Source organism: Oncorhynchus gorbuscha, unplaced genomic scaffold (assembly GCF_021184085.1).
Source record: "Oncorhynchus gorbuscha isolate QuinsamMale2020 ecotype Even-year unplaced genomic scaffold, OgorEven_v1.0 Un_scaffold_2687, whole genome shotgun sequence".
In the NCBI taxonomy this organism is placed as follows: Eukaryota; Metazoa; Chordata; class Actinopteri; order Salmoniformes; family Salmonidae; genus Oncorhynchus; species Oncorhynchus gorbuscha.
The window spans coordinates 1-16,708 of NW_025747129.1; the positions used below are offsets into that span (position 1 = coordinate 1).

The 16,708-nt window shown below is 43.6% G+C and overlaps 1 protein-coding gene across 1 annotated transcript in view; it reads right to left on the bottom strand.

Moving 5' to 3' along the window:
- Positions 1–4,301: 4,301 nt before the first annotated feature.
- Positions 4,302–16,708, bottom strand: part of LOC124026355 (multiple epidermal growth factor-like domains protein 11) — a 61,748-nt gene continuing 49,341 nt past the window's right edge. Inside the window, exon 4 of the mRNA XM_046339380.1 lies at positions 4,302–4,396. Coding sequence (XP_046195336.1) covers positions 4,382–4,396 — 15 coding nt within the window. The 3' untranslated portion in view covers positions 4,302–4,381. The remainder of the gene's footprint in view (positions 4,397–16,708) is intronic.

Genomic DNA, 16,708 nt, shown 5'->3' on the forward strand with positions numbered 1-16,708 from the left:
CAACAGGAAACAGAAATCAGAGACGACCAAATACATATATAGAGTTAGGTTTAAATATATAGAGTCCTGAACACAGTACAATTAGTTAGGTTTAAATATATAGAGTCCTGAACACAGTACAATTAGTTAGGTTTAAATATATAGAGTCCTGAACACACTACAATTACTGAACACACTACAATTACAAAATAAGCTCAACTGGACACCTTAATGAGGCAGTGAATGAGCTGAGAGAGAAAGCACGCAGGGCATTCTACGCCATTAAAAAGCTCATTCAAATTGAAATACCTATTTTAATTTGGCTATAACAAATTGAATGTGTCATTGAACCAACTGCACTTTATGGCAGCGAGGTGTGGGGTTCACAAACCTGTTCTACTAACACACTGAAGCCTCAGTCCCCTCATCCAGCTGGTCCTGGGGCTGAGTTCACTAACCTGTTCTAGTAACACACTGAAGCCTCAGTCCCCTCATCCAGCTGGTCCTGGGGCTGAGTTCACTAACCTGTTCTAGTAACACACTGAAGCCTCAGTCCCCTCATCCAGCTGGTCCTGGGGCTGAGTTCACTAACCTGTTCTAGTAACACACTGAAGCCTCAGTCCCCTCACAAACCTGTTCTACTAACACACTGAAGCCTCAGTCCCCTCATCCAGCTGGTCCTGGGGCTGAGTTCACAAACCTGTTCTACTAACACACTGAAGCCTCAGTCCCCTCATCTAGCTGGTCCTGAGTTCACAGACCTGTTCTACTAACACACTGAAGCCTCAGTCCCCTCATCTAGCTGGTCCTGGGGCTGAGTTCACAAACCTGTTCTACTAACACACTGAAGACTTAGTCCCCTCATCTAGCTGGTCCTGAGTTCACAGACCTGTTCTACTAACACACTGAAGCCTCAGTCCCCTCATCCAGCTGGTCCTGGGGCTGAGTTCACTAACCTGTTCTACTAACACACTGAAGCCTCAGTCCCCTCATCCAGCTGGTCCTGGGGCTGAGTTCACTAACCTGTTCTACTAACACACTGAAGCCTCAGTCCCCTCATCCAGCTGGTCCTGGGGCTGAGTTCACTAACCTGTTCTACTAACACACTGAAGCCTCAGTCCCCTCATCTAGCTGGTCCTGGGGCTGAGTTCACTAACCTGTTCTACTAACACACTGAAGCCTCAGTCCCTCATCTAGCTGGTCCTGGGGCTGAGTTCACAAACCTGTTCTACTAACACACTGAAGCCTCAGTCCCCTCATCTAGCTGGTCCTGAGTTCACAACCTGTTCTACTAACACACTGAAGCCTCAGTCCCCTCATCTAGCTGGTCCTGGGGCTGAGTTCACAAAACCTGTTCTACTAACACACTGAAGCCTCAGTCCCCTCATCCAGCTGGTCCTGAGTTCACTAACCTGTTCTACTAACACACTGAAGCCTCAGTCCCCTCATCCAGCTGGTCCTGGGGCTGAGTTCACTAACCTGTTCTACTAACACACTGAAGCCTCAGTCCCCTCATCCAGCTGGTCCTGGGGCTGAGTTCACTAACCTGTTCTACTAACACACTGAAGCCTCAGTCCCCTCATCCAGCTGGTCCTGGGGCTGAGTTCACTAACCTGTTCTACTAACACACTGAAGCCTCAGTCCCTCATCTAGCTGGTCCTGGGGCTGAGTTCACTAACCTGTTCTACTAACACACTGAAGCCTCAGTCCCCTCATCCAGCTGGTCCTGGGGCTGAGTTCACTAACCTGTTCTACTAACACACTGAAGCCTCAGTCCCCTCATCCAGCTGGTCCTGAGTTCACTAACCTGTTCTACTAACACACTGAAGCCTCAGTCCCCTCATTCAGCTGGTCCTGGGGCTGAGTTCACTAACCTGTTCTACTAACACACTGAAGCCTCAGTCCCCTCATCTAGCTGGTCCTGGGGCTGAGTTCACTAACCTGTTCTACTAACACACTGAAGCCTCAGTCCCCTCATCCAGCTGGTCCTGAGTTCACTAACCTGTTCTACTAACACACTGAAGCCTCAGTCCCCTCATTCAGCTGGTCCTGGGGCTGAGTTCACTAACCTGTTCTACTAACACACTGAAGCCTCAGTCCCCTCATCCAGCTGGTCCTGGGGCTGAGTTCACTAACCTGTTCTACTAACACACTGAAGCCTCAGGACCAGAACATCCAAATCAATCAGAATAAAACAAATTACAACATAGTTAAAACAAGACCACATTGCTTATTGGGAAACACAAACACAAAGCAAAATGCAGGGCTATCTGGCCCTAAATCAACAGTACACCGTGGCTAACTATTTGACCATGGTTACTGATCAAAACCTTAGAAAAACCTTGAGAAAGTACAGGCTCAGTGAGCACAGCCTTGCCATTGAGAAGGGTAGACACAGGAAAACCTGGCTCCCTGTAGAGGAAAGGCTGTGCAACCACTGCACCACAGCAGAACCTGAGACAGAGCTGCATTTCCTGACAAAATGTCAAAAACATTTAAAAACAATTAGAGTCATTTCCCCAAATTTTGAAACCCTTGTTCAAGGTTTCAAAGACCTCTCTGATGAGGATAAGCCACCTGTCCTGTTGGGGGGAGGACGCAGAGAGCTGTGGGTTGGTAGCGCACTACATTGCTGCCTGCCATAAGATGAGGGACAGTGTCTGACAGACCAACCAACCTACACATGTACTCTACTATATGCTTATTGTTATTGTTGAATGTATGGTTATTGTTGTTGTTGTTACTGTTGTCCCCTTGACAATTTTGATTCTCATCTTTATTTATTTTTTATATTGTAAATATCCAAAATAAGCTTTGGCAATATATACATTGTTACGTCATGCCAATAAAGCAAATTGAATTGAATTGACAGAGAGACAGAGAGAGAGAGAGGAGAGAGAGAGAGAGAGGTAAGAGAGACAAAGTGAGGAGAGAGAGAGAGAGGAGGAGAGAGAGAGAGAGAGAGAGAGAGAGAGAGAGAGAGAGAGAGAGGTAAGAGAGACAGAGTGATGAGAGAGAGAGAGAGAGAGAGAGAGAGAGAGAGAGAGAGAGAGAGAGAGAGAGAGAGAGAGAGAGAGAGAGAGAGAGAGAGAGAGAGAGAGAGAGAGAGAGAGAGTGAGGAGAGACAGAGAGGAGAGACATCCCTATTTATTACAGAGAAAGAGACAGTTAGACAGACTCTCTGTTTCCCTCTATGTCCACTTCCCTCCCTCTCTCTGCACTCCTTTAACTGAATCAATACAGACCAGTCAATATCTCCCTTCCTCCCCCCTGACCACAGCACCTTTATTCTAATATAACTGACCTAACGTCCTCCCTCCTGACCACAGCACCTCTATTCTAATATAACTGACCTAACTTCCTCCCCCCTGACCACAGCACCTCTATTCTAATATAACTGACCTAACGTCCTCCCCCCTGACCACAGCACCTCTATTCTAATATAACTGACCTAACTTCCTCCCTCCTGACCACAGCACCTCTATTCTAATATAACTGACCTACAGCACCTTCTAATATAACTCCCTTCCTCCCTCCTGACCACAGCACCTCTATTCTAATATAACTGACCTAACTTCCTCCCTCCTGACCACAGCACCTCTATTCTAATATAACTGACCTAACTTCCTCCCCCCTGACCACAGCACCTCTATTCTAATATAACTGACCTAACTTCCTCCCCCCTGACCACAGCACCTCTATTCTAATATAACTGACCTAACTTCCTCCCTCCTGACCCCAGCACCTCTATTCTAATATAACTGACCTAACTTCCTCCCCCCTGACCACAGCACCTCTATTCTAATATAACTGACCTAACTTCCTCCCTCCTGACCACAGCACCTCTATTCTAATATAACTGACCTAACTTCATCCCCCTGACCACAGCACCTCTATTCTAATATAACTGACCTAACTTCCTCCCCCTGACCACAGCACCTCTATTCTAATATAACTGACCTAACTTCCTCCCCCTGACCACAGCACCTCTATTCTAATATAACTGACCTAACTTCCTCCCCCCTGACCACAGCACCTCTATTCTAATATAACTGACGGTAGATTGACATCCTGCTCTTCCGACTGCCTTGGTCTCTCAGTCATAAAGAGGTAAACCACAGAGACCAGAGAAGTGCAATAACTCAGAAGGTCATAGGGCTGAAGGATCTGTTTGACTTGACAGGGAGTGTGTGTGTGTGTGTGTGTGTGTGTGTGTGTGTGTGTGTGTGTGTGTGTGTGTGTGTGTGTGTGTGTGTGTGTGTGTGTGTGTGTGTGTGTGTGTGTGTGTGTGTGTGTGTGTGTGTGTGTGTTACAGCAGACTCACCACTAGAGCAGTCCACTCCTCCCCAGCCCGGTTCACACTGACACGTATCAGGAGACACACACCGGCCATGGGCACATTCTACTGAACACTGAGCTGTATGGGGGAGAGGAGAGGTGTTACACACACAGAAATACACACACACACACACACACACACACACACACACACACACACACACACACACACACACACACACACACACACACACACACACACACACACACACACACACACACACACACACACACACACACACACCTATTCTACTGAACACTGAGCTGTATGGGAGACACACAGACACACACACACACACACAAATACACACACACACACACACACACACACACACACACACACACACACACACACACACACACACACACACACACACACACACACACACACACACACACACACACACACACACACACACCATGGGCACATTCTACTGAACACTGAGCTGTATGGGGGAGAGGAGAGGTGTTACACACACAGAAATACACACACACACACACACACACACACACACACACACACACACACACACACACACACACACACACACACACACACACACACACACACACACACACACACACACACACACAGATAATTAGGCCTTATTAAGGGGCTAACGGCCCAAATGTGTCCATAACGTGAGTCACTCAAATGAGTTTCAAAGAGTTTATAGAAGAGTCTGATTCAATGCCATTAACATTTCTGTCTGTTGAATCGGTCATAGAAACTGTTACATTGCAGTGCAATATAGAGGAATAGGATGCAGACCAAGATTTACAGAGACTGAGTTCTTATCTAAGGGAGAATAACATCCAATATGGAGACACAGGAGACACAGGGAAGACTGGCCACTGATTAGAATCAGCAGTTGGTCGTGTATTAGCATGGAGATAGAGCAGGGAGAGATGGAGGGAGGGATGGGGGCAGGGAGGGAGGGAGGTGGGGGGCAGGGAGGGAGGGATGGGGGTAGGGAGGGAGAGGAGAGGAGGGAGGGAGGGAGGGAGGGGGGGCAGGGAGGGAGGGGGGGGGGGGGGTGGAGAACACGAAGGGAGAAGACTACAGACTTTTAGAATATGTTCCAGAGGGCTACAACATGGACAATGATGTACACATGATTTACCATACAGTCCTATATACATGTCAGGGCTGGTTACCCTACAGTCCTATATACATGTCAGGGCTGGTTACCCTACAGTCATATATACATGTCTGGTTACCCTACAGTCCTATATACATGTCTGGTTACCCTACAGTCCTATATACATGTCTGGTTACCCTACAGTCATATATACATGTCTGGTTACCCTACAGTCCTATATACATGTCTGGTTACCCTACAGTCCTATATACATGTCTGGTTACCCTACAGTCCTATATACATGTCAGGGCTGGTTACCCTACAGTCCTATATACATGTCAGGTTACCCTACAGTCCTATATACATGTCTGGTTACCCTACAGTCCTATATACATGTCTGGTTACCCTACAGTCATATATACATGTCTGGTTACCCTACAGTCATATATACATGTCTGGTTACCCTACAGTCCTATATACATGTCTGGGTCCTATATACATGTCTGGTTACCCTACAGTCCTATATACATGTCAGGGCTGGTTACCCTACAGTCCTATATACATGTCTGGTTACCCTACAGTCCTACATGTCTGGTTACCCTACAGTCCTATACATGTCTGGTTACCCTACAGTCCTATATACATGTCTGGTTACCCTACAGTCCTATATACATGTCTGGTTACCCTACAGTCCTATATACATGTCTGGTTACCCTACAGTCCTATATACATGTCTGGTTACCCTACAGTCCTATATACATGTCTGGTTACCCTACAGTCCTATATACATGTCTGGTTACCCTACAGTCCTATATACATGTCAGGGCTGGTTACCCTACAGTCCTATATACATGTCAGGTTACCCTACAGTCCTATATACATGTCAGGGCTGGTTACCCTACAGTCCTATATACATGTCTGGTTACCCTACAGTCCTATATACATGTCAGGGCTGGTTACCCTACAGTCATATATACATGTCTGGTTACCCTACAGTCCTATATACATGTCAGGGCTGGTTACCCTACAGTCCTATATACATGTCAGGGCTGGTTACCCTACAGTCCTATATACATGTCTGGTTACCCTACAGTCCTATATACATGTCTGGTTACCCTACAGTCCTATATACATGTCATGTCTGGGTTACCCTACAGTCCTATATACATGTCTGGTTGGTTACCCTACAGTCATATATACATGTCTGGTTACCCTACAGTCATATATACATGTCTGGTTACCCTACAGTCCTATATACATGTCTGGTTACCCTACAGTCCTATATACATGTCAGGGCTGGTTACCCTACAGTCATATATACATGTCAGGGCTGGTTACCCTACAGTCCTATATACATGTCATGTCTGGTTACCCTACAGTCCTATATACATGTCTGGTTACCCTGTCCTATATACATGTTACCCTACAGTCATATATACATGTCATGTCTGGTTACCCTACAGTCCTATATACATGTCTGGTTACCCTACAGTCCTAGGTTACCCTACAGTCCTATATACATGTCTGGTTACCCTACAGTCCTATATACATGTCATGTCTGGTTACCCTACAGTCCTATATACATGTCATGTCTGGTTACCCTACAGTCCTATATACATGTCATGTCTGGTTACCCTACAGTCCTATATACATGTCAGGTTACCCTACAGTCCTATATACATGTCTGTTACCCTACAGTCCTATATACATGTCTGGTTACCCTACAGTCCTATATACATGTCACCCTACAGTCCTATATACATGTCAGGTTACCCTACAGTCCTATATACATGTCTCAGGTTACCCTACAGTCCTATATACATGTCATGTCTGGTTACCCTACAGTCCTATATACATGTCAGGTTACCCTACAGTCCTATATACATGTCTGGTTACCCTACAGTCCTATATACATGTCTCATATATACATGGTTACCCAGTACAGTCCTATATACATGTCAGGGCTGGTTACCCTACAGTCCTATATACATGTCAGGGCTGGTTACCCTACAGTCCTATATACATGTCTGGTTACCCTACAGTCCTATATACATGTCTGGTTACCCTACAGTCCTATATACATGTCTGGTTACCCTACAGTCCTATATACATGTCATGTCTGGTTACCCTACAGTCCTATATACATGTCAGGGCTGGTTACCCTACAGTCCTATATACATGTCTGGTTACCCTACAGTCCTATATACATGTCTGGTTACCCTACAGTCCTATATACATGTCTGGTTACCCTACAGTCCTATATACATGTCAGGTTACCCTACAGTCCTATATACATGTCTGGTTACCCTACAGTCATATATACATGTCTGGTTACCCTACAGTCATATATACATGTCTGGTTACCCTACAGTCCTATATACATGTCTGGTTACCCTACAGTCCTATATACATGTCATGTCTGGTTACCCTACAGTCCTATATACATGTCTGGTTACCCTACAGTCCTATATACATGTCTGGTTACCCTACAGTCCTATATACATGTCTGGTTACCCTACAGTCCTATATACATGTCTGGTTACCCTACAGTCCTATATACATGTCAGGGCTGGTTACCCTACAGTCCTATATACATGTCAGGTTATATATATACATGTCTGGTTACCCTACAGTCCTATATACATGTCTGGTTACCCTACAGTCCTATATACATGTCAGGTTACCCTACAGTCCTATATACATGTCTGGTTATGGTTACCCTACAGTCCTATATACATGTCTGGTTACCCTACAGTCCTATATACATGTCTGTCATATATACATGTCTGGTTACCCTACAGTCCTATATACATGTCTGGTTACCCTACAGTCCTATATACATGTCTGGTTACCCTACAGTCCTATATACATGTCAGGGTTACCCTACAGTCCTATATACATGTCTGGTTACCCTACAGTCCTATATACATGTCTGGTTACCCTACAGTCCTATATACATGTCTGGTTACCCTACAGTCCTATATACATGTCTGGTTACCCTACAGTCTGGGTTACCCTACAGTCCTATATACATGTCTGGTTACCCTACAGTCCTATATACATGTCTGGTTACCCTACAGTCCTATATACATGTCTGGTTACCCTCAGTCCTATATACATGTCTGGTTACCCTATATACATCATGTCTGGTTACCCTACAGTCCTATATACATGTCTGGTTACCCTACAGTCCTATATACATGTCAGGGCTGGTTACCCTACAGTCCTATATACATGTCAGGGCTGGTTACCCTACAGTCCTATATACATGTCTGGTTACCCTACAGTCCTATATACATGTCAGGGCTGGTTACCCTACAGTCCTATATACATGTCTGGTTACCCTACAGTCCTATATACATGTCACCCTGGTCTGGTTACCCTACAGTCCTATATACATGTCTGGTTACCCTACAGTCCTATATACATGTCTGGTTACCCTACAGTCCTATATACATGTCTGGTTACCCTACAGTCCTATATACATGTCTGGTTACCCTACAGTCCTATATACATGTCTGGTTACCCTACAGTCCTATATACATGTCTGGTTACCCTACAGTCCTATATACATGTCTGGTTACCCTACAGTCCTATATACATGTCTGGTTACCCTACAGTCCTATATACATGTCAGGGCTGGTTACCCTACAGTCCTATATACATGTCAGGTCTGGTTACCCTACAGTCCTATATACATGTCTGGTTACCCTACAGTCCTATATACATGTCAGGGCTGGTTACCCTACAGTCCTATATACATGTCTGGTTACCCTACAGTCCATATATACATGTCAGGGCTGTCAGGGCTTACCCTACAGTCCTATATACATGTCTGGTTACCCTACAGTCCTATATACATGTCTGGTTACCCTACAGTCATATATACATGTCTGGTTACCCTACAGTCCTATATACATGTCATGTCTGGTTACCCTACAGTCCTATATACATGTCATGTCTGGTTACCCTACAGTCATATATACATGTCTGGTTACCCTACAGTCCTATATACATGTCTGGTTACCCTACAGTCCTATATACATGTCTGGTTACCCTACAGTCCTATATACATGTCTGGTTACCCTACAGTCCTATATACATGTCTGGTTACCCTACAGTCCTATATACATGTCTGGTTACCTACAGTCCTATATACATGTCTGGTTACCCTACAGTCCTATATACATGTCTGGTTACCCTACAGTCATATATACATGTCTGGTTACCCTACAGTCCTATATACATGTCTGGTTACCCTACAGTCCTATATACATGTCTGGTTACCCTACAGTCCTATATACATGTCAGGTCTGGTTACCCTACAGTCCTATATACATGTCAGGTTACCCTACAGTCCTATATACATGTCAGGGCTGGTTACCCTACAGTCCTATATACATGTCTGGTTACCCTACAGTCCTATATACATGTCTGGTTACCCTACAGTCCTATATACATGTCTGGTTACCCTACAGTCATATATACATGTCTGGTTACCCTACAGTCATATATACATGTCTGGTTACCCTACAGTCCTATATACATGTCTGGTTACCCTACAGTCCATATATATATACATGTCAGGTGGTTACCCTACAGTCCTATATACATGTCTGGTTACCCTACAGTCATATATACATGTCTGGTTACCCTACAGTCCTATATACATGTCTGGTTACCCTACAGTCCTATATACATGTCAGGTCTGGTTACCCTACAGTCCTATATACATGTCTGGTTACCCTACAGTCCTATATACATGTCTGGTTACCCTACAGTCCTATATACATGTCTGGTTACCCTACAGTCCTATATACATGTCCCCTACAGTCCTATATACATGTCTGGTTACCCTACAGTCCTATATACATGTCTGGTTACCCTACAGTCCTATATACATGTCTGGTTACCCTACAGTCCTATATACATGTCTGGTTACCCTACAGTCCTATATACATGTCAGGGCTGGTTACCCTACAGTCCTATATACATGTCTGGTTACCCTACAGTCCTATATACATGTCTGGTTACCCTACAGTCCTATATACATGTCAGGTTACCCTACAGTCCTGGTTACCCTACAGTCCTATATACATGTCTGGTTACCCTACAGTCCTATATACATGTCTGGTTACCCTACAGTCCTATATACATGTCAGGGCTGGTTACCCTACAGTCATATATACATGTCAGGGCTGGTTACCCTACAGTCCTATATACATGTCTGGTTACCCTACAGTCCTATATACATGTCAGGGCTGGTTACCCTACAGTCCTATATACATGTCTGGTTACCCTACAGTCCTATATACATGTCTGGTTACCCTACAGTCCTATATACATGTCTGGTTACCCTACAGTCCTATATACATGTCAGGGCTGGTTACCCTACAGTCTATATACATGGTTACCCTACAGTCCTATATACATGTCTGGTTACCCTACAGTCATATATACATGTCTGGTTACCCTACAGTCCTATATACATGTCTGGTTACCCTACAGTCCTATATACATGTCTGGTTACCCTACAGTCCTATATACATGTCTGGTTACCCTACAGTCCTATATACATGTCTGGTTACCCTACAGTCCTATATACATGTCAGGGCTGGTTACCCTACAGTCATATATACATGTCTGGTTACCCTACAGTCCTATATACATGTCTGGTTACCCTACAGTCCTATATACATGTCTGGTTACCCTACAGTCCTATATACATGTCTGGTTACCCTACAGTCATATATACATGTCATGTCTGGTTACCCTACAGTCCTATATACATGTCTGGTTACCCTACAGTCATATATACATGTCTGGTTACCCTACAGTCCTATATACATGTCTGGTTACCCTACAGTCCTATATACATGTCAGGGCTGGTTACCCTACAGTCCTATATACATGTCAGTCCTATATACATGTCTGGTTACCCTACAGTCCTATATACATGTCTGGTTACCCTACAGTCATATATACATGTCTGGTTACCCTACAGTCCTATATACATGTCTGGTTACCCTACAGTCCTATATACATGTCAGGGCATGTCTGGTTACCCTACAGTCCTATATACATGTCTGGTTACCCTACAGTCCTATATACATGTCTGGTTACCCTACAGTCCTATATACATGTCTGGTTACCCTACAGTCCTATATACATGTCTGGTTACCCTACAGTCATATATACATGTCTGGTTACCCTACAGTCCTATATACATGTCTGGTTACCCTACAGTCCTATATACATGTCTGGTTACCCTACAGTCCTATATACATGTCTGGGTCCTATATACATGTCTGGTTACCCTACAGTCCTATATACATGTCTGGTTACCCTACAGTCCTATATACATGTCTGGGTTACCCTACAGTCCTATATACATGTCTGGTTACCCTACAGTCATATATACATGTCTGGTTACCCTACAGTCCTATATACATGTCTGGTTACCCTACAGTCCTATATACATGTCAGGTTACCCTACAGTCATATATACATGTCACCCTACAGTCATATATACATGTCTGGTTACCCTACAGTCCTATATACATGTCTGGTTACCCTACAGTCCTATATACATGTCAGGGCTGGTTACCCTACAGTCCTATATACATGTCTCTGGTTACCCTACAGTCCTATATACATGTCTGGTTACCCTACAGTCCTATATACATGTCTGGTTACCCTACAGTCCTATATACATGTCTGGTTACCCTACAGTCATATATACATGTCTGGTTACCCTACAGTCCTATATACATGTCTGGTTACCCTACAGTCCTATATACATGTCAGGGCTGGTTACCCTACAGTCCTATATACATGTCTGGTTACCCTACAGTCCTATATACATGTCTGGTCTGGTTACCCTACAGTCCTATATACATGTCAGGGCTGGTTACCCTACAGTCCTATATACATGTCAGGTTACCCTACAGTCATATATACATGTCTGGTTACCCTACAGTCCTATATACATGTCTGGTTACCCTACAGTCCTATATACATGTCAGGGCTGGTTACCCTACAGTCCTATATACATGTCTGGTTACCCTACAGTCATATATACATGTCATGTCTGGTTACCCTACAGTCCTATATACATGTCTGGTTACCCTACAGTCCTATATACATGTCTGGTTACCCTACAGTCCTATATACATGTCATGTCTGGTTATATACATGTCTGGTTACCCTACAGTCCTATATACATGTCAGGGCTGGTTACCCTACAGTCCTATATACATGTCAGGGCTGGTTACCCTACAGTCCTATATACATGTCTGGTTACCCTACAGTCCTATATACATGTCTGGTTACCCTACAGTCCTATATACATGTCTGGTTACCCTACAGTCCTATATACATGTCTGGTTACCCTACAGTCCTATATACATGTCTGGTTACCCTACAGTCCTATATACATGTCTGGTTACCCTACAGTCCTATATACATGTCTGGTTACCCTACAGTCATATATACATGTCTGGTTACCCTACAGTCTATATACATGTCTGGTTACCCTACAGTCCTATATACATGTCTGGTTACCCTACAGTCCTATATACATGTCTGGTTACCCTACAGTCCTATATACATGTCTGGTTACCCTACAGTCCTATATACATGTCAGGGCTGGTTACCCTACAGTCCTATATACATGTCTGGTTACCCTACAGTCCTATATACATGTCTGGTTCATACCCCTACAGTCCTATATACATGTCTGGTTACCCTACAGTCCTATATACATGTCTGGTTACCCTACAGTCCTATATACATGTCTGGTTACCCTACAGTCCTATATACATGTCTGTCTGGTTACCCTACATGTCATTATCCTATATACATGGTTACCCTACAGTCCTATATACATGTCTGTCCTATATACATGTTACCCTACAGTCCTAGTCTGGTTACCCTACAGTCATATAGGGTGGTTACCCTACAGTCCTATATACATGTCTGGTTACCCTACAGTCATATATACATGTCATGTCTGGTTACCCTACAGTCCTATATACATGTCTGGTTACCCTACAGTCCTATATACATGTCTGGTTACCCTACAGTCCTATATACATGTCTGGTTACCCTACAGTCCTATATACATGTCTGGTTACCCTACAGTCCTATATACATGTCTGGTTACCCTACAGTCCTATATACATGTCAGGGCTGGTTACCCTACAGTCATATATACATGTCATGTCTGGTTACCCTACAGTCCTATATACATGTCTGGTTACCCTACAGTCCTATATACATGTCTGGTTACCCTACAGTCCTATATACATGTCTGGTTACCCTACAGTCATATATACATGTCTGGTTACCCTCCTATATACAGTCCTCCTATACATGTCTGGTTACCCTACAGTCCTATATACATGTCCTACAGTCATATATACATGTCTGGTTACCCTACAGTCCTATATACATGTCTGGTTACCCTACAGTCCTATATACATGTCTGGTTACCCTACAGTCATCCTATATACATGTCTGGTTACCCTACAGTCCTATATACATGTCTGGTTACCCTACAGTCCTATATACATGTCAGGTCTATATACATGTCTGTTACCCTACAGTCATATATACATGTCTGGTTACCCTACAGTCCTATATACATGTCAGGGTTACCCTACAGTCCTATATACATGTCTGGTTACCCTACAGTCATATATACATGTCTGGTTACCCTACAGTCATATATACATGTCTGGTTACCCTACAGTCCTATATACATGTCAGGGCTGGTTACCCTACAGTCATATATACATGTCTGGTTACCCTACAGTCCTATATACATGTCATGTCACCCTACAGTCATATATACATGTCATGTCTGGTTACCCTATATATGCATACAGTCCTATATACATGTCTGGTTACCCTACAGTCCTATATACATGTCTGGTTACCCTACAGTCCTATATACATGTCTGGTTACCCTACAGTCCTATATATACATGTCTGGTTACCCTACAGTCCTATATACATGTCTGGTTACCCTACAGTCCTATATACATGTCTGGGTTACCCTACAGTCCTATATACATGTCTGGTTACCCTACAGTCCTATATACATGTCTGGTTACCCTACAGTCCTATATACATGTCTGGTTACCCTACAGTCATATATACATGTCTGGTTACCCTACAGTCCTATATACATGTCTGGTTACCCTACAGTCCTATATACATGTCTGGTTACCCTACAGTCATATATACATGTCTGGTTACCCTACCCTGGTTTACCCTACAGTCCTATATACATGTCTGGTTACCCTACAGTCCTATATACATGTCAGGTCTGGTTACCCTACAGTCATATATACATGTCATGTCTGGTTACCCTACAGTCCTATATACATGTCATGTCTGGTTACCCTACAGTCCTATATACATGTCAGGGCTGGTTACCCTACAGTCCTATATACATGTCTGGTTACCCTACAGTCCTATATACATGTCTGGTTACCCTACAGTCCTATATACATGTCTGGTTACCCTACAGTCCTATATACATGTCTGGTTACCCTACCCTAGTCCTATATACATGTCTGGTTACCCTACAGTCCTATATACATGTCATGTCTATATTGTCTGGTTACCTATATACATGTCCCCTATAGTCCTATATACATGTCTGGTTACCCTACAGTCCTATATACATGGTTACATCCTATATACATGTCTGGTTACCCTACAGTCCTATATACATGTCTGGTTACCCTACAGTCATATATACATGTCTGGTTACCCTACAGTCCTATATACATGTCTGGTTACCCTACAGTCCTATATACATGTCAGGTTACCCTACAGTCCTATATACATGTCTGGTTACCCTACAGTCCTATATATGTCTGGTTACATGTCATGGTTACCCTACAGTCCTATATACATGTCTGGTTACCCTACAGTCCTATATACATGTCTGGTTACCCTACAGTCCTATATACATGTCTGGTTACCCTACAGTCCTATATACACATGTCTGGTTACCCTACAGTCCTATATACATGTCTGGTTTACCCTACAGTCTGGTTTACCCTACAGTCCTATATACATGTCTGGTTACCCTACAGTCCTATATACATGTCTGGTTACCCTACAGTCCTATATACATGGTTACCCTACAGTCCTATATACATGTCAGGGCTGGTTACCCTACAGTCCTATATACATGTCTGGTTACCCTACAGTCCTATATACATGTCTGGTTACCCTACAGTCCTATATACATGTCAGGGCTGGTTACCCTACAGTCCTATACAGTCATATATACATGTCTGGTTACCCTACAGTCCATGTCTATTACCCTACATCCTATATACATGTCTGGTTACCCTACAGTCATATATACATGTCAGGGCTGGTTACCCTACAGTCCTATATACATGTCTGGTTACCCTACAGTCCTATATACATGTCAGGGCTGGTTACCCTACAGTCCTATATACATGTCTGGTTACCCTACAGTCCTATATACATGTCACCCTACAGTCCTATATACATGTCAGGTTACCCTACAGTCCTATATACATGTCTGGTTTACCCAGTCCTATATACAGTCCTATATATACATGTCAGGTTACCCTACAGTCTGGTTACCCTACAGTCCTATATACATGTCTGGTTACCCTACAGTCCTATATACATGTCAGGGCTGGTTACCCTACAGTCCTATATACATGTCTGGTGTCCTATATACATGTCTGGTTACCCTACAGTCCTATATACATGTCAGGTTACCCTACAGTCCTATATACATGTCAGGTTTACCCTACAGTCCTATATACATGTCTGGTTACCCTACAGTCCTATATACATGTCAGGTTACCCTACAGTCCTATATACATGTCTGGTTACCCTACAGTCCTATATACATGTCAGGGCTGGTTACCCTACAGTCCTATATACATGTCAGGGTCTGGTTACCCTACAGTCCTATATACATGTCTGGTTACCCTACAGTCCTATATACATGTCTGGTTACCCTACAGTCATATATACATGTCTGGTTACCCTACAGTCATATATACATGTCTGGTTACCCTACAGTCATATATACATGTCTGGTTACCCTACAGTCATATATACATGTCTGGTTACCCTACAGTCATATATACATGTCTGGTTACCCTACAGTCATATATACATGTCTGGTTACCCTACCATATATACATGTCTGGTTACCCTACAGTCATATATACATGTCTGGTTACCCTACAGTCATATATACATGTCTGGTTACCCACAGTCATATATACATGTCTGGTTACCCT